General features: G+C 41.6%; 2 protein-coding genes and 1 long non-coding RNA gene across 6 annotated transcripts in view; 2 read left to right on the top strand and 1 right to left on the bottom strand.

Moving 5' to 3' along the window:
* Positions 1–10,535, top strand: part of cyth1a (cytohesin 1a) — a 39,866-nt gene extending 29,331 nt beyond the window's left edge. For 2 of the 4 annotated variants that reach the window (XM_080300874.1, XM_080300873.1), the window contains exons 3-13: positions 22–86; positions 1,342–1,408; positions 1,506–1,624; positions 2,559–2,639; positions 2,881–2,993; positions 4,084–4,232; positions 4,314–4,426; positions 7,993–8,071; positions 8,157–8,225; positions 8,370–8,524; positions 9,722–10,535. In XM_080300874.1, coding sequence (XP_080157000.1) covers positions 22–86; positions 1,342–1,408; positions 1,506–1,624; positions 2,559–2,639; positions 2,881–2,993; positions 4,084–4,232; positions 4,314–4,426; positions 7,993–8,071; positions 8,157–8,225; positions 8,370–8,524; positions 9,722–9,800 — 1,089 coding nt within the window. In that variant the 3' untranslated portion in view covers positions 9,801–10,535. The remainder of the gene's footprint in view (positions 1–21; positions 87–1,341; positions 1,409–1,505; positions 1,625–2,558; positions 2,640–2,880; positions 2,994–4,083; positions 4,233–4,313; positions 4,427–7,992; positions 8,072–8,156; positions 8,226–8,369; positions 8,525–9,721) is intronic. The other 2 variants (XM_026164878.2, XM_080300871.1) reach the window with 1 other exon arrangement.
* Positions 10,536–20,424: 9,889 nt separating this feature from the next.
* LOC113020094 (uncharacterized) lies at positions 20,425–23,066 on the bottom strand. Its single transcript, XR_003272155.2, has 3 exons — positions 22,519–23,066; positions 21,785–21,866; positions 20,425–21,490 (listed from the first exon to the last, which is right to left on the bottom strand). It is a non-coding gene; the product is annotated as an uncharacterized LOC113020094 (long non-coding RNA).
* A 97-nt stretch (positions 23,067–23,163) lies between these two features.
* Positions 23,164–25,708, top strand: LOC113020692 (suppressor of cytokine signaling 3-like). Its single transcript, XM_026164873.2, has 2 exons — positions 23,164–23,357; positions 23,854–25,708. The coding sequence occupies exon 2, from the start codon at positions 23,986–23,988 to the stop codon at positions 24,601–24,603; it is 618 nt and encodes a 205-aa protein (XP_026020658.1). The 5' UTR covers positions 23,164–23,357; positions 23,854–23,985; the 3' UTR covers positions 24,604–25,708.
* The last annotated feature ends 368 nt before the right edge of the window (positions 25,709–26,076 follow it).

Genomic DNA, 26,076 nt, shown 5'->3' with positions numbered 1-26,076 from the left:
ATATATATTTTTCCTTTGCAGCGGCTGAAGAATGAGATAGCAGAAGTTACTAGTGAAATTGAGAACCTGGGTTCCACTGAGGAGAGGTAAGAGAACTGGAGTGACTTTCCTCCCCTGCAAACACATTTCTTTCTCTGTTGTGTCTAAGTTGCTTGCTTTCTATTAACTTAGCAAATGAAGCTGTCAATTATTCATGTTTGATGGCTAAGTTGGGCCTCCCATCTCACCAAATTGGCTATGCTTTTAAAGCCGTTTAAATGTTTCATCAGGCACACCCTCATGATGGGAGGCCTCATTGAATAATGCAGTGGGTGTTCGGGCAGAAGCAGACAATAGGTGGTCTCAGGGGAGGGAGTGCTTGGGTTTGGTCTACTCTAGTGGATAGGGATTCCATCAGCTGCTGGAAATCTCTGAAACGCTCTCAGTGGTACCTAAAACCCCATTAGGGGTGCTTATGATCAGATATTTCTGTGATCCATTGATTGGAGATGGTACATAGTAGTTAGTGTGTGTTATTGCTCTTCACATGAGTGCTGGACTTTTGCTGACAAAAGCCAAAGGAATGCTAGTGTGACTGAATCGGTGGGGAGAGATGGAAATGTAACCATGGTGACTGCGGACTCTAGGATTGCACTTTGACCCTGAAATTACTCAAAGCCTGAGAAACCACACATTCCCATATCCATGCTAACCTTTAACAACTGTGTCTGACCAACACCTTGTCATCACAGTTGAGACGGAGTATGGGAAAGCTCCTGACAGACCTTTTTAAAAAGAGACAGACACTGAGATAGGTGAATTGAGCAGTAAATTGAGTGTGTTTCAGTTTATCTAAAACTCTGAGCTTCAAATTCTTGTCACTGCTTCATATATACTAGATCTGAAAAATACTGCTTTAGTTGATTATTATTTATTGATCAAGCATTTTTCACCATTTTCTAATATAGGTGATAGAGCCTGACAGATACTGATATTAACTGATGTATAAATTCAATATATGTATTTTATTCTTTCAAACATACAAAACGTAGAGATTTCCTTAACATTTGATATGTGCAGCTCTGGGTCCTTATTAACATATTACAATGCAATTTAAATCTAATTTATTTTGTAGTCATGATTTACTCATTTAAGCTCTGCCTGATTCTCCTCAGATCAGTTGATTGTTGTTTTTGCATACAAGACTGTTGATTGATCAGTAAATAATTACCAAATAACTGATAATGAAGTAATATCTGTTATGTCCATCATTGTCATTGTGTCACCAGGTTATCATAGTATAACTATTCTGCATTATGTTCATGTTAGTATAAATAACAACACAAACTCTCTCTTTTAAAGGAAAAATATGCAGAGGAATAAACAGGTGGCCATGGGCCGTAAGAAGTTTAACATGGACCCCAAAAAGGTAGGTAAAAAAGATACCGTGGCTCAATTAGAAATATGATTTGTTTGTTGTGGTTTTCGTAATCAGGATATAACCTGGGGTTCACTTTCTTTCTCAGGGGATCCAGTTTCTGATTGAGAATGACTTACTGAAGAATACCAGCGACGACATTGCTCAGTTCCTCTACAAAGGAGAGGGCCTCAACAAAACAGCCATCGGAGATTATCTCGGAGAGAGGTCAGAAAGAAGATTTTATCCACTCTCTCTCTAACTGTCTTCCATTCATGCTGGCCCATTAGTCAGCAACCATACACGTGGTTGATAAAAGTATCAAATAGAGAACACATAGTTTCCTTATTGCTGTATTTCCTCTTGGTCAAGCTCACGCCCATCCTTTCCCAAACACAGGTTATTGGTTCCACATTTAGACCTTCCTCTCAAGACAATGATCGTTACTCTAAAGCCAACATCTGTGCTTGATTATCTTACTCACAAGTAACTTGGTCAATAGACTCACAATTTTGGAATGTGTGTGTTTGAAAGCAATTAAAGATTTCACTCGAGTGAAGAGATCATCCGTGTTAGAGTGAACACATAATACAGGAAATATTGATGGGCTTAATGTACGGTATGCACTGCTCGGGGACTGTAGGGATGGCAGTGTTACAGGCAGGGTGTGGTCTGTAAGGCCATAGCAGGGACTGGAGTGCTGTTGACGTATGCTTTTTGGTTGTTATCAAGCTATCTGGTTCTGTAAGGAGGGGCTGTGGCAGCATGCTAGTCTTAAGACACGATTGGTCATTTGTCCACTTGAGATGGTGTTGAGTGGATATGACTCTGAGCTCTTTAAAGCCTTGCTGTGATCCCAGAGGGCAGATTGTTTTCTGTGAAGGGCATAAAGGTCGGGGATGATGTCATGCTCTAGTTTAGATAAGTGAAGAGGGCTGGGAAGTGTGTGTGGTCCGTTATGTGGGGTTTGCTGGGAGCATCCATTGTATCGTCACAACCTCTTGCTTATCAGATTAACACCCCCCCCCCCCCCCCCCCCCCCCATTTAGTGCTAAATTTTATCAAACGCATACTACCATTTTATTATTTTAAGACTTATTAGCAGAATATAATATGGACATTTTCACTGACAGGACAATTTACCCTTTTTTATCTACCTTAGAGATGATTTCAATATCAAAGTACTCCAAGCCTTTGTGGAGCTTCATGAGTTCACAGACCTCAACCTGGTTCAGGCGTTAAGGTAAGATATCCTCCTAACATCTGTTAGCCACCCGGCTGACTCCTCATACTGTTGCTTCCTTGCAGGTTTATGTAAATCACCTGCACTAACATCAGTTTTCACGAACAGCCTCATTTGCAGTTTGTAAGGATGCAGCTGCCAGTTTCAGTCTCGAGGAGGAAAAGAAAAGGAAATAAATAAATAAATTCTTTGACACTTGAAGGAAGTCTGTTGCTCACTGCAGAGTTGTGTCCCTTGACAGACAGTTCCTATGGAGCTTTCGGTTGCCGGGAGAAGCCCAGAAGATCGACCGCATGATGGAAACCTTTGCTCAGCGCTACTGCCATTGCAACCCTGGTGTTTTCCAGTCTACAGGTATAGCCGTCGTGTCTTCTAGCCCAGCTTTTAGTGCTGTCATAAAAACAGAAATAACCATAAATGTTAGAGCAGTGAAACAGAACAAAATGACTTCACTTCATACTTTCTCCTAATAAAATATCTTAATACAGATTTAGATGTTAAACTTGGCCTGTTGAATAGATCATTATCTGCCAACGGAGTTGGTGAATGTAAATTTCCTCAAATGTCTTCTATGTTACCCTGATTAAATGGACTGGCTCTTATGTAGTACCTTTCTACTCTTCTTGAGCACTCAAAGCACTTTATGCAATGTGTCTCATTCATTCATACTTTCACTTATTTCTGCATATAAGGGCTTTCTATTTAACATTCACAGTATGATAAACAGGAGCAATTTGAGGTTCAGCATCATGCACAAGGATGCTTTGACGTGTGGACTAGAGCAGCCTGGGATCCAACCATCCATCTTTCAATAAGTAGACGATTTGCACTACTCCTGAGCCACAGCAACCCCAATTAATCAGTAGTATCTCTTTAAACTCATACCTTTTCATGTTGAGCTGCAATCCAGTGACAGGTCAATGGAAGTCATGTAAAAGCTGGATCATTTAGCAGACACAAAGTCTGTTGTGGTGAACTGTGTCAGGAAGTGTCTGGCTTTTGGGAAATAATGACACTAGCAGACAGACAACTCCATCCAGTATGGATGCTGGTGGATGTAAATAATGCACGGGACTGCCTTAACAGGTTTTTATAAAGTGCTGCTGTTTCAGCCATGTGCTTCGCCTCAATGTCTTTTAGCTTATGCATGTATACACACTCATACATTAGACAGCACATGCATACTTGGTTGCCCACATGCAGTCCTCCTCTCCTGCCCACTCTGCGCCCTAATGAAGCTACATCTGCCTTTTTCCTCCCAGTTTGACTGCAGTCCCCTAAGTGCAGTCCTTTCAGCTCGACTAATTTACATTCATATTTAAACGCAACATTAAACACCCACACCATTTTTATGGTAAACGGCAACCTTTCACTGCCTTTCGAACCTCACCCCCTCTCATAGTGCGATCCCACTTTTGTTTTGTTTGGGTTTTTTTTCTTACAGACACATGCTACATTCTGTCATTCGCCATCATCATGCTAAACACCAGCCTCCACAATCCAAATGTAAAGGACAAGCCGACCGTGGAACGGTTTATCTCCATGAACAGAGGCATAAACGATGGAGGTGACTTGCCTGAAGATCTGCTCAGGGTGGGTAGCCCTTCCCAAACTTTGTTCCCTGAAATCACCCTTCTTTCCTTAATCTCACACATTCTTTACTCTTTGTTTTAGAATTTGTATGAGAGCATCAAGAACGAGCCTTTCAAAATACCAGAAGACGACGGCAATGACCTCACACACACTTTCTTCAACCCGGACAGAGAGGGCTGGCTGCTAAAACTGGGTGAGTGTGTACACAGCTACACGAGAACATAGAGAGGCTATTTTCACCCTCATGACTGCTCCCATAGATGACTTTGTTGTGTCATTAAAGCTGCACATATTTTTGCATAACCCGATAACCAGTGTCTCCCCCGAGGTAAATCGCCTCTGAGTGCGTGCGTGTGGGTGTGTGTTAAAGGTTACTGTGAACACACGCGAATGGCTAGAGACACGTCTCCCCGCTTTAATGTATTATAAATGTGGTCTTGAGATCAGACCACCACATGTGGAGATCTTTGAATTATTTACGATGATGCATATGGACACGCCTGACATGCACACAAATACTGCGTTTCAAAACTTGTAAATCAAGTCAACACACACACACACACACACACACACACACACACACACACACACACACACACACACACACAAAACACACTCTGAAGTTCAGACATTTTCAGGAAGCTGTTCTCATTTTCTGTGCATTTTATAACTGAATTTGATATTTGAGATGTGTAGATTGGGACAATCTGAAAATGTTAGTGACATTTCTATGGCCTTTTTGTCCCTCATGTGTAAATCAACTGTATAGTTTGACATAAGCAAAGGCATAACCTGTATCATTAGAAATGTTTACAGGATGGTAACGAACCTTTCAGTGGTCACATTCAAATCACTCCTGGATGCCAATTCTTCATCTTCTGTTTCCTCTGACATATCTCTCTCTGTTGTATAAATTCACAAAAGAATGCATGAATGTATAGAGTGAAGACCTTCAGTCACTGTGAATCTTTACAACAGACTGTACTAAGGGAGTCAGAAATCATCTCTTTCCAATTACTCCTAAATGGCAGATTTGAGTAAAATAATCAGGGTGGAAGGTCAAAAAATTACCTGATATAATAAGGTGAGAACCCAGTGAGGGATATATTTCATGTAGTGCTTCACAGTAGCTTTCTTAAGTCCACATAGACTAGATCGCCCTCTTGTGGATTGGCTTGATATCAGCAGATGGGAAAGTTTGCTGATGGCGAAAGCTGTGAAGCAGTGCATTGAAGCCTCACTGCGACCAGATTAAAAGGACTGTGGTGGTATATTTCTTTATCATTTAATTTGATTATTTTTGTTTTCTTTTCCTCTTCGTTTGTTTGTTTGTTCCCATGATTTTGGCTGTTGTCTTTCCTCAGGAGGTATGTACACCTGCTCTTCCCCAACGCTAGTCCGTCTCTCAGCTCTCAGGTGCTTTCGGTGGCCTGCCATGCTTTCGTTCTCTTCCTCGTTTATTACATTCATACAGAGTTATTTTGTGTGTAGATTTTTTTTTTTTTTTTTTGTCTCCCCATTGACTCATTTGAACTTCAGATGTTTGTTTGTCTGTTCAGTCTCTCATGGAGCTGGTGGTTTTGTCCATGCTCTTTTATCTTTGTCGGGCAGTCGCCAGGTGCATTTGTCACCCTGTGGACTCGACTCGGGGAGCTACTGCTTTGTGACCACACTACTGAGCAATTTGGCCTTTTTTTTTTCTCTCTTTGCACTGTGGTGGTCACTCTCTTTGATCTCCCGTTTTTTGGAAGCTGCATTATACCTTTTTTCCATACAGCGAGCGCAACAAAGGACTTAGCTTTGAAAAATTGATCATGAACCAGTGTACACATTGGAAGCTGTTGTTTGCTCTCTGATTGAATGGAAAGGGAATACTGCACCTTTTCATCAATGCAGCTTTCCTTATCTCCTTGTATAATTCCTACACGTGGATCTGAAGGTTAACGTTGTGGCTCAGGTTGGTGTGGTGCTGGCCTGGCCTGGACCAAGCTGTGGGAAGATGGCATGGACAGAGGAGTGTGCTGAAAGGAGCCAGACGTTGTTTTAATGATAAATTTATATATTGGTGTTAGTGGTGCATGTTTTCTTTAAATTACAAAAAAGGGGGTAACTAAATTCAACTCGGGGTTTGTTAATCATCAATTGCTAATTGACCAGAATGAGAAAAATCATCCTCAAATAAACAACCACCTCTTAACCTCCTCTCGTCCAGCCTCTCACAGTCCCATCTTGCATGGGTGACTCACTCCACTCAGCCCCACTCGGGCCTTGCACCGTCCACACACCTCTCTGCAACAATCTGCTGGGACGTCCCGCCTCGTCCCAGACATTCTTGCACAGGAGGCAGTGAACTCTTTATTTTTCTCAGAGTGACAGGAACTGACACGGCCATCAGACCAATCGCTACTTTTAGCCAACCCAATCAACTTTTAAGCCCGTCAGCTGTGTGATTCTGCCATCGCGTCTGTGGTCTCTGTCGGTCTGCTTTTGTCTTTTTTTCTTTTTTTTTTTTTTGCTGTTGCAACATGCTGACGAGTCAAGGTGCGGCGAAGAGCCCTATATCTCCATTTCCGTGTGCCAGTTCAGGCGTGTCGACAGTTTCTGTAGCTACTAAACGTAGACTGAAGTGTTGTGCCTGTCATGATGTCTGTAATATGATGGGATATCATATACAGCGTGTCTGCTGCTATATGATAATACAAGTGTGTTCTACATGTCAATAGAAACATCTTCAAACCCTTGCTTTTGGTAAATGGGTTTCAAAATGCAGCTTTTTACTAACATTGGTGGTGGGAAAACCTAGTCTAGACTTGGCTTAGTAGGCTTATGACTGTCATCGTTAGAAGGACCCCTCCCCAATAACTAAATACTGTTTCTATATAGATGCAAAATTGCTTAACTAAGCCCAAACAGGATATTTAAGATTGAAATGCCTGTGGAGAGACTAAGCATAACTTCAGGCACTGAGCTTCCTGCCTCTCTCTTCGTTGGCATCCTATCCTCCCAGAGTGTGGCTGCCATCTGGTACTGTGATCATGTTTCCCCTCACAGGAAGCAGGGTGACAAAGGGGGTAAGAGTTCAGCTAGAGATCAACAAGAGCAGAGTCAAGTAATGAGCCCCTGCTGCACTTTAAAATGAAGAAGAGAACTTAATCCACAGTCCCTCCTCACTTTCTATGTTCAGCCCTTATATATGGATTTTGCAGCTTTTTAACTGTTGCCCAGTAACATACGTGGTTCATCAAGCTTAGTGAATGCAGAGCATATAGATCTGTATGCTCCCTATTGATTCTGGCTCTCTAGCCCTCTGAGTAAAATGGTGTTGAGCCAAGAGAGGAGATGCCAGTTTTTTTCAGTCATGTCAAAATATGATTGAAAAGTAGCAAACAGCTTTCAACTCAATCCCCAGATGTAAACTCTGGGTAGTTTTTATATGCATTTATCACCTATAAGGAGTTTCTTTATCATATGAACAGTATATCAGACTGGAAAATAGCAATCAGGCCCATAAATCAACAAATACAAGCAAAATGATAAAATAGTTATTATAGCTACAAGTGGTGTGGTGATGGGGAGCACATGGCATGGACGTGGATTGTGGGGTTCCTTAGGTAAAGGGAGTCCTCTGGAGCCGTCATCTGTCTGTCTGCTCATACATCTGTCTGCCTGTCTGCTGCTTGATACGGTGCTTTGGTGCTCGTTTCTCTTTCCATATCGCTTTCTCTTGCTGAGCATTTCTGATGCTTGCTGTGTGCTCAACAGGGGGACGAGTTAAAACTTGGAAGAGGAGGTGGTTCATTCTCACAGACAACTGTCTGTACTACTTCGAGTACACCACAGTGAGTACAGTTGTTTTTCTGTTAGAGTACCCTCCTTTGCTGTTGTTGCTCCTTCGTGCAGTGCTCTCATTTTATATTTGTGCAGGACAAAGAGCCAAGAGGAATCATCCCACTGGAGAACCTGAGTATCAAGGAGGTGGAGGACAAGAAGCCTGTACGTACAGCTCCCTCTAGTGGTTCATCTGTGGATTACCCACAGTTAGAGACTCAAAATAGCATTTTTAATCAACAGTTATTTTTAAAATAGTTATTTTTGTGGCATTGTCATTTCTAACTTAAATCATCATCACTTCTGTAGAACTGCTTTGAGCTTTTCATACCTGACAGCAAGGACCAGGTGATAAAGGCATGCAAAACTGAGGCTGACGGACGGGTCGTGGAGGGCAACCACACCTTCTACCGCATCTCAGCCCCCACAGCTGAGGAGAAAGAAGATTGGATGAAAAGCATCAAGTAATTTATATGTTTTTAATTACTTTACCTCTTTTGAGGTAGCTTAATTTCAGTGATGGCAGTGAATGTCACCACATGTCAAAACATGAGTTTTTGACTCTTTCTCCCATTAAAGTCAACATTTGATCTCCTGAATGATACATTTTGACAGCTCAGTTTATATAAATAAAGGTTTAGGGTTTTTCCAAGAGTAGTCCTAGTAAGCTGTATAGGCAGAAAACACCCTCACTAACTTCTGATTGAAACTCATTTGTTCTGGAGTCTGCAGTCCTTAAATGTGACAGAAACTGCTCTCTTCAGAAAATAGAAATAAGGGTTTAACACCCAGAGGTGTTAAAGAGTGGAAGAGTGACCCAACCACAGAGTGAGAACAAATCAGTTTTTACCTTTCAGTTGTAAGGTGCCCTGAAATGTACAAAAACACTATTGGTGGATTCAGTGGCGGTCCTAGCCTGTTTGGCTGTAATTAAAATCTGTAACATAATGTATTGTTTGTTACTATTTTTACCAATTCTTCTTGGAGCACCTGTAACCCACATTATTTCCTTAGGGATTAAAAAAGTATTATTCTGATTGTTTCAGGATACATAACCCGCCATTATCCAATGACACATCTGCTTACCTGTATCTTTCGTTTCTCCTCCTCTTGGTTTTAATTTTGCAAATTTAAAAAAAAAATTTTTTCCGATGCCCGTGATGCCGCCCCGGGCAACCGCCCGTGTCGCCCATATCAAAAACCGCTACTGGGTGGATTATTTTCTGCTGATATCTGTGAAAGCCATGCAAAGCAATGAAACGACTTTTAAAGCTGCTAAATCTGAACATATTTGTGTAAAATCTTTGTCCGTTTTTCACGTTTCTTTTAATTCTCCCAAAATATTTTGTTTTCAGAGGCACATATTTTTCTAAACAGATTTTGATTTCTTGTCCTCGCTCTTTCAAAAGTACAGAACAGTATATTGAGTCTGATTATGCTGACTAGCTCCTAAATGAATGAATTAAACAGAAGAAGAATTTTGCCTTCCAAATGACTTTAATTAGACTCATCCTAAGAATGTTTTTTTTCCAGACAAAAAAGAGAAAAATTTGACCTTCTTGCACAGCTGAGCCGTGTCTAACATTAGTGTTTTATGAGTGCGTCAGTTTGCACATTTTATGAAATTTTGCTGACATTTTTCTCTGCTTCTGCACCCACAGAGCTGCCATCAGCAGGGACCCCTTTTACGAGATGCTGGCAGCCAGGAAGAAGAAGGTGTCATCCATGAAGAGACATTAGGGGCACTCGGCTCTCCGGACGTTGCATTTGACAGAATAAGGGGCGCGGGGTCTGTTTGCCCTTCCTGGGCCATTGCAGAGGTCATGACCAAGGTCTGCCTCTGACCTCCCCAAGGCTTTTCTCTAGGATACACAACAGGTCTGACTTTTGGACTCTGCAGGCCAGAAAACAAAAAACAGGAAAGCATGCTGGGTTTTTAGATAAGAGTCTGGGCTGAGCGCCTCCTCTAACCTCCTGTCTGAATGTGTTGCTTTCTCTCTCAGCTTTTATATGTGCTCTGTCTATGAGACCGGAAGGGAGTGTTACTGTGCAACTCAGAGTCCCTTTTGAAGACACGTTAAAACAACACAGTTCTCATATACACTGCATACATACGCAACATCACAACAAGCATACTTTCATGGAGTCCTCCCCCGTCGCACACATTGTTTTAACTCAGCAGGTCTGACCGAGTGTGGCACCCCAACCAGAATATTCCTCACTGTGTGGAAGAAAAGCAAAGATCTTTTCTGACGTGCTTTAATATGTTTTGGTAATACGTGTCTATTTTTACAGCTTTTACTGTCAAGTCCTCTCGAGCCTTTTGTTGTTTGCTTTTGTAGAATAAAATGTTCAGATAGAAGCTGTAAAGGGGCTGCTATGAGAGGGAGGGAGGGTTATAATTTGCCAACTGTTAGTGATTTTTTTTTTCTTTTTTTAATAGAAAAAAGAAAACAAACTTTTTTTTTTTTTTTTTTTTTAAAAGGAGAAAAAAAAGTTGCCACTCAGGAGATTGCTACCATGTTCAGAGACTTTACAGGGTGGGTTGACTTGGATCATGTAAACAACTCAAGAGATGCATTCAAAGGCACGACGGAGGCCCGGGCTGAGCTGTGTTTGTATGTGAAACTGCAGAGAAGGCGTCTGCTTGTCTGGGAGGGGATGCATCCCAGGGATTATGGGCCTGTCTATCGCTTTGGGCTTTTGAGGTCTGAGGATTTGGGGGGGGGGGGGGAGAAGCAAAAAGTCGGCCCATTTTTTTCCCCCCTCGTTGTCTCATTTCGACTCTAAAACCAAATCATTATATTCCTGTATCATGCAAAAGTCATTGAAATGTCAGAAAACTTACTTTACTGCTGCACAGTGCCTGGTGCCCTAGATGAAATGTGATGAGAAATGCTGCTGGTTAGCAAAAGTAATTTAGATATATATTTTTCTTCCTTTGTTCCACTCATCCCACCTGTCACGCTTCTTTAGAGGTTTGCTTTTACTGTTATAATTAAACAACATTTTCAGCACAGCCTCATTCATCGTTATGTTTAAGACACACTGTAGTTTATGAATATTGCTTTAAAGGAGCAGAAATAAAAGTTTGTATTATAGAAACAGTCCGATCCTTGTCTTAGTCCCTGTCTCAGGATCCAGTGTGCCAGGTGAAACAATACTGAAGAATGTACTGTGGTGAACCAAAATATATATATATATATGGAGAGAGAGAGGGCAGAATGGCTGATTAGCGAGGCACCAAAAAAGCAAAAACTAGTTTTGAGGGTACAGTTAAACAAATAGGGTCTGATTTGTACACCAAGCCATCGTCTCGACTGCTCCACAGTTGTCTCTCATCTCATCTGTGCCTGCTGTCCCTAATCCCACCCCCAGCCGTCCTGTTTCCTGGTCTCCTCCTCTCCTCTCTGCTCTTCCCAGCGCACTACTCCTAGAGGATTAAGCAAAAATGCAAAACAATCATAATTCTAGACAGTATTGGTTTATTTATCAAAGTTGTACATATTTAAATGTATAGTGGGTATTGTGTTTCTAATTTTGTTTATTTGTTTTGCCATTTTCCTTTGGCACTCTGTTAGAATGACTGAGTTAAGGTTTCTATCAATGCCATTTAACCAAGCTGTAATAAAGACCGAATTGTCACAATGCTGACTGTTGTATTCTGTTTCGTTTAAATAGAGCACTGAAGCATATCATAGTTTTAACATGACACCACCAGGTGGCAGTATGTGATAAGGATCACTGGCCATTGTGCTGCAAAGACAGGCGCGCTATTTTTTCCGTTGCAAATGGTTTATTGTGCACTTTTATGCTGCTAATTAATGCACTTTCCCCAAATCGATGGCTAAATCAAATTATGGTTTAAATGTTGCCAGTCAGCCACATATATGGCTGTGACTATAACTTCCACTTGAGGGCAGCCTTGAATTTGAATCATGCCCTCTGTGTCCTGAACGAACACACAAGTCCCAAAGAACATTTGCCCTTATAAAATCCACCCTCCCCTTCTGTTACTGTTTAAAACCAGGCCTTATTTACCCTTATAACATTTCATATCTTTTCACGGGCTTGATTTCAAAGTATTTATGGCAGAAATGTCAGGACAGCAGGGAAAGGTCGATATTCACAAGTGAATATGTATCATATTAAATGATGCCTGGAAAGGCAAATCAATAGAAATGACTTTCTCAATGGAGCAGGCATGCAGGAACCAGCAGGATGTAACTGTTGGGATGCAGTGCAAAGGGAGAACATCTGGGGTCACAAAGGCTAAGATGCAGCTGGATTTGTGTTCCATTTTGATGCCGTGTGTCATAGTGTCATGGGAAAGAACTGGCTGAAAAGTGATTGTTTCTTATTATTAATGACTTTGTAAAGCAGTAAATGATAGGAAGCAAAAAAAAGTCACAATCCTGCTGCTTCTGTGGGGGGAAAAAACACCATCTTTGATGAATGGTCTGCATATTTCTTCCCTATTCTTTCCATCATGTTCAGCAGTCCATGTGTAATTTCACACAAGACCCTTCAAAGTAGTTTGGGTAAACATTTCAGCTGCAAAAACACAAGTTAAACAAATCAATCCCATCTAAATATTTGCAGGAAATGCTAAATTGTCCTCGCGCATACGAGCTGTTTCTGAGTACATGGATTGATAAAGTTACATATTGTTTCTTCTCGGGCTTTAATTAATGTAGATAGTCGAAATGTTTTAAAGTTGAAACGTGTTTATCTGAACTGAAAACACAAAAAACCCTCAAAAAACAGAAGTTCTGTGATCTGTGGAAGATTAAAACCTTGTTGCTTTTTTTTCCTTTCAAACAAGCGATGTCTAAAATCAAGGCTAAATAAAACTCTGCTTATTTGTTTGATATTTTCCTCTGGGCCATTGCCTGCAGTGTTTTGTGAAAACATGGGTACAAATTATGCAACAATTTGTTCCAGATGTGCACTGAAGACAAAGACAAGAGATTTGTAGCCCTGAATTCCTGCGTTGCATCAATGCATTCTGTTATTAAGTGCATTACTGTATAATCAAAGTGGTTGGTAAATGGCCCCTGATCATCTTTGCATAGCCGCATTCAAGTAATATTTTGCACCCGTGCTGTGAAACAGGGTGATTTTTGAGAATTGCAGAGCAAGAGCGAGGAGGTGATCGTGACTGATGGGAAATGAGAGGCACGCTGCCACTGAAAGAACAAAAAAAAGTGAAAAACTGAACGTGTGGTGGTTGCGAAGCGGCGGCAGAAGCAGGGAAGTCTTTGTTTTTTTGTTTTTTTTACATTTCTGCACTCTTCTTCGCTTCTCGCATGTCTCACTCGACGTTGGAGTGTGCGTGACAAAGGGAAAGGTGATATTTTCTTCATTAGGAGTGGAGAAAGGAGTGGACGGGCTGTACTGAAAGAAGATCCCGGGAACAAACTGTATTCACAAATATTATTCAAAGCCAAATATTCTTAAAAAAAAAAACAAAGGCACGGTATAAATGGCATGGCTCAGTATGACATAGCCGACCTTTGTGCGCTGAAACACACACCACTCGGCTGTGCTGTCACTTTAGGCTTGCTTGGTGGATTCACTTCTCTGTGGTTAAGCTGAGGAAGGAGGGGGAAGGTCTGGGCCTACTGCAGCTCTTATAGGCCAGGGAGAAGGATCCTCCGTCTTCTCAAGTAAGTGGAGACATGTGAGACCAGTAAGGCTCCAATTAGGCCCAGACTATTTCCCAGAAGCACTGGAATCCTCCCCCTGCCTCTCAGCCCACCTCTGTGGGAGAAGGGTGCACCCCACGGTGTCCAGACCTGACCTCAGCTGGCATGAAATGGGCCTTCTCTCGTAGTGGTTCATGCAAGCAAAGAATGTTACACATAGAAAGGCATGCGCATACAAACACTGTGACATGCAAAGAGAGATGCAACACAGCATTGTGGATGTTTTCACCCAAACCCATCCACAGCTGCACAGCGTTTGCTCTGACTGCTCTCTTGGGCCTCGGTTTTGCATAAAATTACCAAGTCAACCCAAAACAGGAGTGTGTTGTTTGTCTGGGATTTTTTAAGCTGATCTAGTAAGTCTAAAAGTCATCATTCATGTTAAGCAGCATTGCTCTTCTACAATGGGAAGAACCTGATCTCAAATGGCTAAAAAGAAAAAAAAGAATCATGCTTGAGCAAACACAAATACACACAGAGACAAAGCACGACACACAGACAGGCTGGAGCCTTTTGCAGGTGGCAATTAAGCATGTTTTCAAATGCAGGATTGTGCAGCGTTCAAGGTGCATGTACACTTTAGGTGCTGTGCTGACACATGTGTCGGTGGTTTACTGGAAGAAAAGATCCCGCTCAGATCACTTTAGCAATCTCTCTGGTAAAGGACAATGAATATAACCTCAGGGCAGGATTTCTGAGAAAGGGAGTTAAAAGGAAGAGACAACAAAGACAAGACTCCCCCCCCCCACACAACCCCCCCCCCCCCCCCCACACACACACACACCCTCAACTGTCTCTCCCCTTACATCTCACTCTGCCTGACATACCCCTATAACTATACAAACAGCATATTTACTGTGCAGTGAGTTGTGCATAAGCTAGCTGTTGGGAGCCCTGTTTAAAACTGTGATGGTCAACAGCAGGAAAACATAGCTTGCATGGAACAAAAAGTTCACTTCATCTCCTTTCAAAGTGTTTGTGCGTGTGTTTTTTATCTCAAGCATGCAATTGTGTACGTTTGAAAAGTTTCCTGCACAAAAAATCTCAGAAAACGTCTAATTAACACCAACTGAAGGAGATCTGTGTTCCAGCTTTTATTTAAGATACGTGACAAAAAACCTTTCTGATAAAATCAAAACAGCAGACATGTTCGCTTAAAAACCCTCTTCTTTCCTAACAGTTGCTTACTTTCCCTGAACAATATAGTTTTTCCCATACATTTTGAGGACGTCCTCTTTATCGCTGACATAGTGACCCAGTTGTGAGAGCTTGGAGGAAATAAAAAGTGCTCACAAACAGGTTCCTCTTAACAATCAACAAGGTGACAATGTCTACTGGTAGATTTATGATTTAGTTGTAAAGATCACTAAAGGATGCGTAACTGATTAGTACCTGTAAGGGAAGTATGCTGATTGCAGTTACCGGCATTGTAGCTGAGAAATGAGACAGCCACTTGTCTGTACACACAGTTGTGATATAGTGGAGTAATTGAGGTTACACTCCTTCTGTTCGTGTCATAACAAAAACTTCTCTGACTTCTGTTTTGGTAACGAGTTCATCTACATGTGAATTCTTTCCTTTGTAACTGGTAGCTCTGGATATAATTATACAGAGCGTTAAAGTGAACGCAAAACCTGCGCTGGGGCCATTTTTTTCCATTTCAGCTCTGCGCTGGGGTTTGCTGCTCTCCTCGCCTGACGGTTTATAGAGCAGACTCTTGTCAAAGGGCTTGGCCTTTGCATCAGTGGGCTTTCTGCAGCGTATCACAGCCATTCAGCATCCTTTAGTGTTCAAGCACGGACTAATGGTTGTGACTGTTTCGTTTCTTTTTTTTTTCTTGAAAGCTTTCATATTTTCACATAAACTGAAACAGAAAGCAGAGGTGAGCAGCAAAGCCGCATCAGAGACTCAACACGACAGTGGGCTTAGCGTGGGCTAACGATTCTTGTGTGACGGAGGGGTCGGTTTTAATTTTGTGATTGACTTTTTTGAGTGCAAACTTTCATATATGCTTCCAGAGCAAAACAGAGAGCAGAGGAGAGCAGCAAAGCAGCGTTAGCAACTCTCTGCATAAAGTTTTACTCAGTATGAGTTAACAATGGTGGCATGGGCTCATGGTTGAAATTGGATTGCTGTTATTATTATTATCCATGCACCAAGCAGTTTGTTACCCACCTGGAAACATTCACATCAGCAGCCAGTTTAGAATCGCCAGTTAACCTAACATGCATGTATTTGGACTGTACCCATAGAGCAGGGCATCTAACATGCTGACGCTCAGAGGCTCTCATTCTGGAGTATCCTTGGGCGACGCACAGAACTATGAGTTGACCCCGGTGCATATATCAGAGTGCAAATGTTAACCAGTGCTAAGAGTGGTGCTTTGAGTGCTCAGCTGAGTAGGAGTAGAACTTGCTAACACACAGCAATGGAGTAATGGAGAGGAGGAAAAAAAGACAGAAGGTTGTTTGTTTCAGTGGGAAAACAGGAATTTATGAATTTTTCTGCACATTCGTTGAGCTGTGGGTGGATCTAATTCTGGGAAACTGAATATTTGTGTGAGTAAGTATGTGCGTGCACCGAGAAAGAGAAGCACATTGTTTTTCTTCCCTACGAGTTTCGCGTGGTTTAATCTCACGTCCAAATGAAATGTCCTGTAGATTACCTCATGTCGATTGAAGCGTATTGTATAATTTGCAGCCACAGGACTTCGAAGAACCTGAGATTAGAACTTCAGGAAACTGGGATAAGCTGGAGTAATTTCTGGAACCGCCAGATTGTTTGTTTACATGCAAGCGTATGTTTTGGAACAGGCTGTACCTTCCTTCCAAGATTTTTAGTTAAGAACAGGAAAATGAGGGGAAAGGAGGCGGTGGTTTGGAACAAGTCCAGAAGAATTTCCTGTCTATAGGGAGTGCCCGACTAGAAGAGGACAAAAGGAAATGCCTTGCAGAAAGAGAACGGGAAAGGTCTGGCAGTTGCAAAGCACTTTTCTGAACTCTAACTCAGGGCCGGTTAACACTTGTTCTTTTTTGTGATTAATGTCTTTGCTAATGAGTCAAATGTTGCTGTATTTTAGGCACGGAGCCAGCGTAAAAAGTCCTTCTTTGTAAAATAATTAATCACAAAACATATCTGAAATACGCAGGAAAGGCCATGCAGACAGGGCCTCCCTCTGTTAGGGCCTCTTGGAAACACTGAGCTGCTGTTTTCGGAGGCCGCAAACCTCAAAGTGTAGGAGTTGCATTTCTCTGATGCAGGGCAGCAAAATACAGGATTATCGAGAAAACAGAACTGCAAAAGGAGAAGAAATGCATCTGTCCTGAGCTGTTGATTTATGACACACAAGGAAACAAACACTAGCAGATGATGATGGAAAAGATGAAAGAACGTTCCTCTAACACTAAAAGAGAGTCAGACAGAAACACACCTGCGCTAGGAACAATAGGCTCCATTCAATCCAGCGAATGACATTTAGTCCATTTATAGTCTCATGATATGACTTCATTGTATCCGCGGAGATCACGTGCAAGGTCAATGAGGTCTCACAGACATACGGAAATGTTTACAGATACAGAGAATAGTTGCGATCAAAGCTTTCCCGCGTGTGACTGATATATCCCGAGACGTATTCTCACATATCTGAGTCGGATCTTTTAGATTGTCCAGAATGATGTCAGTAAATGCAAAATCCTCATTTGAGATGAGGTTGATCTACAGTTTGAGAATATCTTCCAGGTTAACCCCCTCTGATCCACTGAAATGTCCCTGTCCTGTCCCTAGTCCGTATCACAAGGCTCCATCAGCACTTTTATCTCAACAGTAACCGCAAAACCTGTGTGTGAGCGTTGCACATATACACAATAAATCCTTCCGGAAATATCGCGCTTACTGGCAAAGCATGGGATCAAATTACTACTACTGCGTTATAGAGGAAGTTTGCGTTTCTGTGTTTGCATGTTGGTGCATTTGGATGAGCCCTACATCATTCTAGCATCTGCATATAATAAATGTCTGCATGCACGTGTGTGTGTGTTCCTCGCAACACAAGGGCGATCATGCGTGTTTTGGCAGCACGTCCCCTCAGTTGAGTGCATTTAAACAAGGTGTTCTCGGTTAACAGTATCCCTCAGCAAACCTGCTATTATGGCGCAGACAGATTTATTACCAGCTGCCTGAATGACATCAGCCAGCTATTTCTGGGATTTGTGGGAATCAAAGTCCATTTTGAAGATCCCGATTATGTCATTAGCTCCCTCTGTCCCCAAGCATTCGATACTGATAAAAGAATGGTGGCGGCAGAGGCAGATGAGCCAAGATAGGCGGACAGCGTCACATCAATCATATTATCTGCACCGATCTGAATGTTTTGAGGCAACCCATCACATCTGGACACCGGCCATTTCAAGGAACGCGCCACGTGTGCATTCTTCAGAGACAGCTCATGGTCTGTGCACGGTTGTATGCCCTAACATACTTATGCAGTGATCAAGGAGGTGCAGATTGTGAAACCCAATGTGATGTTTTTGTTTTGTTTTGTTTTCAGGTTGTGTATTAGCTGTGCATCACTCATGCATTAAGTTATCTGAATGAAATCAGTGGAAAACACAGATATTCTCCCGCAGCTGAGAGCTGGATGATTTATACGACTCAATATGTTGCCACCGCCTGACTTAACATAATGACAAAAACTGATATCTAAAAACCCAAATTTTTCATTTCATGGTGTGGTTGTGTGCCAGACTTTTAGGCCACTAAAAAGAAAAGTGCTCTTGTTACACTCTGGTTTTTAGATGGATTAAGCAAACAAAATAGAATGGGTTCATTAGTGAACTTTACAGGCATTGGTACACAGAGTTTGTTACTTTTGGACAGAGCCAGGAATTTCATTATGTAGCCGCATATTCAGGGCCTGCTACGCAAACTAAGTCCTGGCCAGAAATAAATAAGGATATTTCCCAAAATATTGAAACTATTCTTTAACAATAAATGCATTTTAGTTGCATTAGATTCGGCATGTTTGGCCTGTTATTGTTTGAAGTGAAGAATGGGATGTACTGGTATGGATCAGTTGTGAGAAAGCTTCACTTGTACCTACAAAAAACATCCAACCCGAAGCCACTTTCTGTGGAAAATTATGTGGATCTAGGCAACAACTCTTGATGCCATTTGTTCCTTTTCTTTCCCTTTCCTCCTTAATTTTGACAGTAATCAGAGTGAATGAATCACACAATCGCAGAGCCAACTCTTCCTGAATCAATTTTCGCTTATTATGCACGTCAGTGTCAGAAAAAGCCACTAATCCCAGGGGGTCTAAGATTTGTATGACTTATATGATTTAAAGATGTCAGGAATCTTGTAGGAGCTCCATCCTTACTGGAAATTTTCTAAAATGACTATTTGCATATTTCAGATTGAACTGATCAAAACAGCACTCCTCCCTTTGTCTCATGATGATGGCAAATATGAAAACAAACCCGCGTCTGGAAAAATGATCTCAAGGCCAACAGTGAACATGCAAATGCAAGTATATTCCACTTCCACTTCCTCATCTAGAAGGAAGAAGAATAATTGGCATTTATACAGAAATGGACCATAGTGTGTTGTAATGTAAATATTGCAACACTGCTTGGACTGGATAAGTTTGCTGGTCGTTTGCTTGCAGTCGTTAATCGAAAATAATTTATTCATGAAGCTTTCCCAGCAATTTAATAAGCCTAACATTAACACTTTGTCCAGAGATAATAATCTATGCACTGGGTGCATAACATGATTAAAGAGTTGTGTTTATCTCCCATGGTAGTGCTGTCAAACATTGCAATGATAGTTTTAGTGTGAAGAGTAAATTAATAGCGCTACGTTCTGCTTTTAGCCCTTCCCAGAAGGCAGCTATGACATTCATAAATAGACACCATGTGATACTAAGCGAGGAATGCTGCCTGTGCCAAAACGTGACACCCAATGTCAGTGCCAGCTTTCACAACTTTACAGATCATCAAGTGGGAATCAACCATTTATAAAAAAAAAAAAACCTGCACGTTTAATCACCCGTGCACAGAGAAATACAGTCAACTATGTGGCAGTATGCATATTCAATAAAAGAGAAAAAAATCTGCACAGTCTGATTGTCTGTGAGCTTTGAATGGAGGGTGTGTTTTCGGTTTTGGAATTTTATTTTGAATTTCTTTCTTTTTCCTGAAAAAAACCGTTTTACTTCTCATGTAGTGTCGTCAGTTCTCATTAATAGGAAAGAGTAAATATTAATAAGAAAGCACTCGTCTCTGTCAAAATACAGGAACACATCTGCAACAGAAGAGTTGCGCAATCAGAGTGATGAATGGTATTCGTAGTGCGCATGAACAGAATATTCCCAAGTGTTTCCCGGACTAACCTCGTATGTCGTGAAAGACAACTCCACAATGGTTACAGTAAACACAAAATACATGGATATGTTTTCATCAACATATACAAGGACATATAAATTTGAAGAAGAAGAAGAAGAAGAAGAAGCAGAAGAGTAGCTTGTGAAAAACAGTGTTGCCATCTGGGTTTTTGTGGCATTCTCAGCTGCGGTGGTCATGCATAAGACTTCCCATAATTTACAGAAGCACAAAGACCGACATTGATAGCGACACTGTAAGAAAGACACTGAAAAAGTTACCAGGAAATCATTACTGAATGATTGGTAATAACACAGAAGTTGCCCTGCCCAATCAAAAAAAGGAAGTTTTACAGTAATTTAGTTCCAAATGGCGGTAAGTGGACAAATAGAAACAGGGGAAATAGGCAGGTAGAGACACAAAGTGCCATTGTTCATTCATTATAAAGACTAGCACATTTTAGACTGACAGGCATACCAGGAATCTACCAGATTACCTTAGTTCATCAGTGTCTAGCAGTTCTACGGGAACTTTTGAGATTTCCTTTTACAGTCCTTCCTTTCGTGAAATACAATGTCTGTGTAAGTTAGCGCATTAGGAAATAACGATTTTATTCTGGCTCTTCTGTGCATAATAGGATTTTAAAAGGAAAAAACAAAAGAAAAACGCTGTTACCAGTATTGTTGACTCAACTGGAATTCAGGATCAGTGCATTCAGCTGTGCAAACACAAAAAGAAAAAAAGAAAAGCAGCTCCAAAATATTTTGTTGAATAATATTTTTTTGCTTTTCGCCGCCCTTTCCAGTTGATAGGTCTGCTATTTTGCCCTCATACCCAGTGGGTTTACGGGAACCACGAGCTAGGGTAAATTTCCGAGTCAGTCTGGGAAAACCTAAACAGCTGTCTCTTTTTTTCTCCCTAACCAGTGGTTTATAGCTAAAAGCTAGCATCCGCTGCCATGTGATGCCTTGTCTAATCCACTTAGAACTAATTCTAAGAAGAACTACACAGAAAATTTGGTTGTTGTCGATGTATTTGTTTGTCAGTAGCTCATGCATTCGAACCTTTAAATATGAACAAATGCTCATTTTTGGTGTAGTATTTTCATTCGCTAAGACTACTATAAATATACGCCAGGGAATGGCACACACACATGCACACACACACTTAGCCTAAAAAACCAAATGTGTCATTGCCAAACCTTCCAGCCACAGATGTTTAACCGGAGTCCCACAGTGTGCTACAGCAACAGGGAAGAAAGCTGCCTCAGCTACAGGTCACTTGGTTCGCCTGCCACCTTGACTGACAAATGTATGCACAGCCTCAGTTTATTGTAATCGACCTGTAAAATTACAGTACACACATTAAACAGCCAAGTCAGCATCCCATAATAGTGTGCATAATTGTTCCTGTTGAGCACTGGGAAGGCAGGTTCTTTTTCCCAGCTTCAGTCAGCTTACTAGTTCATTTTTGTTCCAGTCATTCCTAGTATGGACCCTGGGGAGCCTTTGAATACCAAATTAATACTTTACATTGATGACACCATAGTTTTTCTGGAAACAAGCACGCTGTTACAGGGCTATCCTAGTGATCCTCTCCCATCCTGCTTGCCTGTATTAGACAGCACCTGACTCACCTCTGTGGACACAGCTGGTCTTTAACAAAGGCCATCAGGCACTCTGGCGTCACTCTATTTCCCTCAAGCTCCCCCTCTTGTCCTGAAGTTTGTTAAAAAAAACAGAAAAAAAATTGGGTTTTTCTCTCTTTATTTCTATGGATTCCAGTTTGTGTTGAGAAATGTCAAATTCCTGTACGATTCCATGGCCCTGCCTAATAGATCTCAGCATTAATGAGTAAGCTGTATACAGATCCTGACATGAAAAAACAGCCTGGGGTTAATCTACAGCAGAACAACCAGCTGAAGCTGATGGTCATAGCTGAGTCAACAGGGAACAAGATGAGGTGGACAGTGTGAGCACTCTATCAGTCACAATTTACCAAAGATAGGCATTTCCACAACTGAACAACTGACTTCTGATGAATTTTTTTAAAAAGTCCTTGTTTAACAGTTCTACAAACTGGCTTATAACACCCATTCAAAGTGTCTCTAAAAACATATTTTAAACATTTATTTTATAATCTGCCTTTACACCCGTTTTTATTCATGTGTACCCACCAAAAAGGGGGCAAATAAACAATTGCAAAGGCACTTTTTCACCTGAAAAACAGCAGCACAGTCTCTGTAGAGAAGCAAAATGGAAACTGGTATTAATACGTGTATAAAGAGCTTAACATAGGACTTAAACTGCTCTATTTGATGTCCAATATTATACAAACTATGCAGGTGTAGCTTCAAGACATAATAAATACCTTACAAATGATCACCGCGTCACATTAAAGCATATCAAGGTTTATAAGAGAGCGCTCAAATATCTCAGGGCGCTCATTAAAAGTGCACAAACGCAAACGGGAAAACTGTTAAACCATCTGACGACAAGAAGTAAACAATAATCCGCTGCCCTTGGAAACCAGCTGTTGCCGGTTGAGAAATAAAATCAAGTTTGCCAAAATCTGTCGCCCTCTATGGGAAGGCAGCGATGAGCATTCAACCCTCTGTTACTATGAATTTCTCAGAAACCGATTGCACAAAGCGTCGCAGCTGAATCATTACCTCACGCTAATCACTAAAAGAGGAACTTTTAATAGGAAAAAAATGACTACATAGCCAAATATAGATTTATGGTCGGCGTCAATAAGCATCGAGGCTCGAAATCTACAATGAAGTTAAAAGTTTTGTGTGAACAAAAACACAAAGGTGCAGGAGGACTGCTTGGAACTCCTCACTAACTTCATTTGGAGGAACAGCAGCGGGGGGAGGGGGGCAGTGCGCTTCTCATAGCAGGAATCCTTTAAAAAAAATAAACACACGCTTCCTGTCAATCTGCCAGGAGAGCAGCTTTACTGGAAGTGAGGGGGCGGGGTCTGAAGACTCAGCCTCGTCTGTATAAAAAGGTTCACCGCTCTCTGAGAGGCGCACTCAGCTTGTTACGCACAGAGAAGGCTCTTTACTAACCTGCCAAAAAGAAAAGGCAAGACAAAAAAAAACTTTGAAGTTTTTTCTCAAGCACCCAAAAGGAGGCAGGACAACTCACTATCTGAGCAAGCTTTTGGATTTAACTTAAAAGAGCGACTTTGGAGAAACATCACAGGTACGGACCAGTCTCTTTTCTCATTTTTGCACTCTCTCTCTGTAGCATAAAATCCTTATTATATAACCAGAATGTATAATTCATGTCAAGGGTGTTTAACTAACTGAGGCAAACAGTTTAGAGAAGCCGACCGTGGCATGTAAATTGCGCAATGAATATTATGCTGTCTTTACTGGAACTGACCGTGGTGCCTCAATCCCGAGGGCAGATTACACACACACATACGCACATACACACTCATACACAAAGTTTCCCCGAAACGGCTGGAAGTTAGCTGAAGGATATTAGTCAAACAGGGAGAGCAGAGTAAGGCTGGGTAGCCCCAAAGTTTTAAACATGACATACAGTTATGGAAGGAAAAAAAAGTTTCCAGTAGTGCCTCTGGGAGTTTTAAGAGTATTCAAGTTGAATTTGTAGTTAAAGTTTAAATCAGAATTTTAATGTCTGTGTGATCAAAACTGAGTTTTAACCCAAGCCTCTTCTTTCTTTACTTCAGGTGTTTCATTCAGGCAAAGGCTGAAAACAGACCGCTTCTTGCCTACTCAAACAACCCTCTCCACCTCACCTCTTCTTTCGTCTGTGCGGCACCCGGTGCTCCTCAAGCTGCCAAGAAAGCGGGCATAGCGCCATGGTAACTCACAGCAAGTTTGACTCCGCGATGAGTAGCAGCCCCTTGGACTCCAAAATGCGGCTGTCTTACCATTACAAAACTTTCACCTCGAAAACTCAGTATCAGATGGTCCTGTCCACTTTTCAAAAGCTCCAGGAGAGTGGCTTCTACTGGAGCACCATCACCGGCAAGGAGGCCAATGCCATGCTGGCCTCCGAGAAAGTGGGCACGTTTCTGATCCGTGACAGCGCTGACCACCGACACCTTTTCACCCTCAGTGTCAAAACGGCCTCAGGCACCAAGAACCTTCGCATCCAATATGATTCAAACTCTTTTTACCTGCAAACTGACCCTAAGAACGTTCAGTCTGTTCCCCACTTTGACTGCGTTCTCAAGCTGGTTCATTTCTACATGGCTCAGAATAAAGGGAACATTCAAAGTGGGAATATCTACTACATTTACTGCAGTGGGCAGAAGATCCCTCTGGAGCTCATCCGACCTCTCTCCTGCTGCATGTCCACTTTGCAGCACCTGTGCAGGAAAACCGTCAATGGACATTTGAACATTTCTTCCAAAAGAGACCAACTTCCTCATAATTTGAAGGACTTCCTCCAGGAGTATGACGCTCCTATCTAGTGGCATTTGACTGATCCCTGTGTTAAGAGTGTAATGGAAAAAACCTGGTTGGTTTCAGAGCACCTATACACAGTCGGGAGCTGCATTTGAGGAGTAATGAAGCAGTAGAGTCGACAGAATCGAGCCCAGGACTGAGCTTGTGAAGGGGGACCACATGTGTACTGACAAGATGTGTGTTGTTCTCAAAAAAGACATTTAAAAAGACACTGGATTGAGGACCAATCCACAAAGAGGGCCAAGAGAACGAGAGCACTGCTGTGATCTGGTGGCACTATCTTCGTCTGCCTCACCGATGACGTGAAACTTAGTAAAAACCGAAGTGAGGTTCACAGCCAGCTGTCTACAGTGCAGTGACACATAGGTTCCCTCTGCCACCGCTGCTGCTGCTAACCAGTGTACTGTGAGGCTGTTTAGCTCACACATCAGCCTTGGAAAATGATCCACCAATTACAGCTGGACTGGCTTTGTTACTGGATGAGAATCTTGGATGTGTTAGCATCCTGGGATTTCTGGTCTAGTGTTCGCTGGAAATCCACAGACGATAAATGGAAAAAGCCAGAGTACAAATAAATGGACACTGATTGGTTTTCTGGGTTTATTTGTGCAACAGCTTGTGTGGGATGTATAAAGAATGGAAAATGTGGACATTTATATTTTTGATTTATAGAACATGTTTACGCCAAATTTTGCCAGAACAAGACCACAGTTTGTTGGAAGGTCAACAAGACTGAATCCTCAGAGATTTTACTTGAGAAAGGAGCACCACTGCCAAGTTAAGCAAATACAAAGACACCCTTTTATTGGCTGAACGGTGTCTTAGTATTTGTGGCACAGGCAGGATCATTACTGCATTCAAATGAATGTCAACATCATTTTCCTTAAAACCATGAGCTAAAATGAAATGGTTGATCTTTTTTGTGTGTGTGCGCTTGTATGCGCCGTCTTTCATAAAGATGTATTTTTGCCAGCCCAACCACTTGCTGGGGATGCTTGAAGATAATTGAGAAGTTTGACGAAGCAAGCAGACTGATACAACTTTGCACTTATTTATATGTGTACAAACGTTTCACTAATTTATAATAAAGAGTGATATTTTTTCTAAAAACTGACATCTCATTGTTTTATTTTACTTTGCCTGTGTGTGGATGGGGAGTTGTGGTGGACACAAAGCTGACATGACACGCCTGGATCTTTAACTTAGGGTTACATACACATGTAGTTTAGTTTTCTTGCCACATAATTCAGGTCACAAGATTTCTACTCATGATTTCCACTTAGAGTTTACCAAGCGCCACCTTTAACCGAGATGGGAAACCACAGCTCTATATCTGACGCTATTTTTTTCTTTTCTTTTTTGATGTATTAAACACAAAGATATAAAAGGCGTTATACTTTCTCTTTTAAAAGATTAGCTTCCCCAGAAGACAGCATGCTTGGTTTGAACTTCAAACAAAAAAGTTATTTCTGAGTGTT

Source organism: Astatotilapia calliptera, chromosome 4 (genome assembly GCF_964374335.1).
Source record: "Astatotilapia calliptera chromosome 4, fAstCal68.1, whole genome shotgun sequence".
Taxonomy (NCBI): domain Eukaryota; kingdom Metazoa; phylum Chordata; class Actinopteri; order Cichliformes; family Cichlidae; genus Astatotilapia; species Astatotilapia calliptera.
Note: the sequence above shows the minus strand (reverse complement) of the source record. Positions and strands in the feature narration are given on the sequence as shown.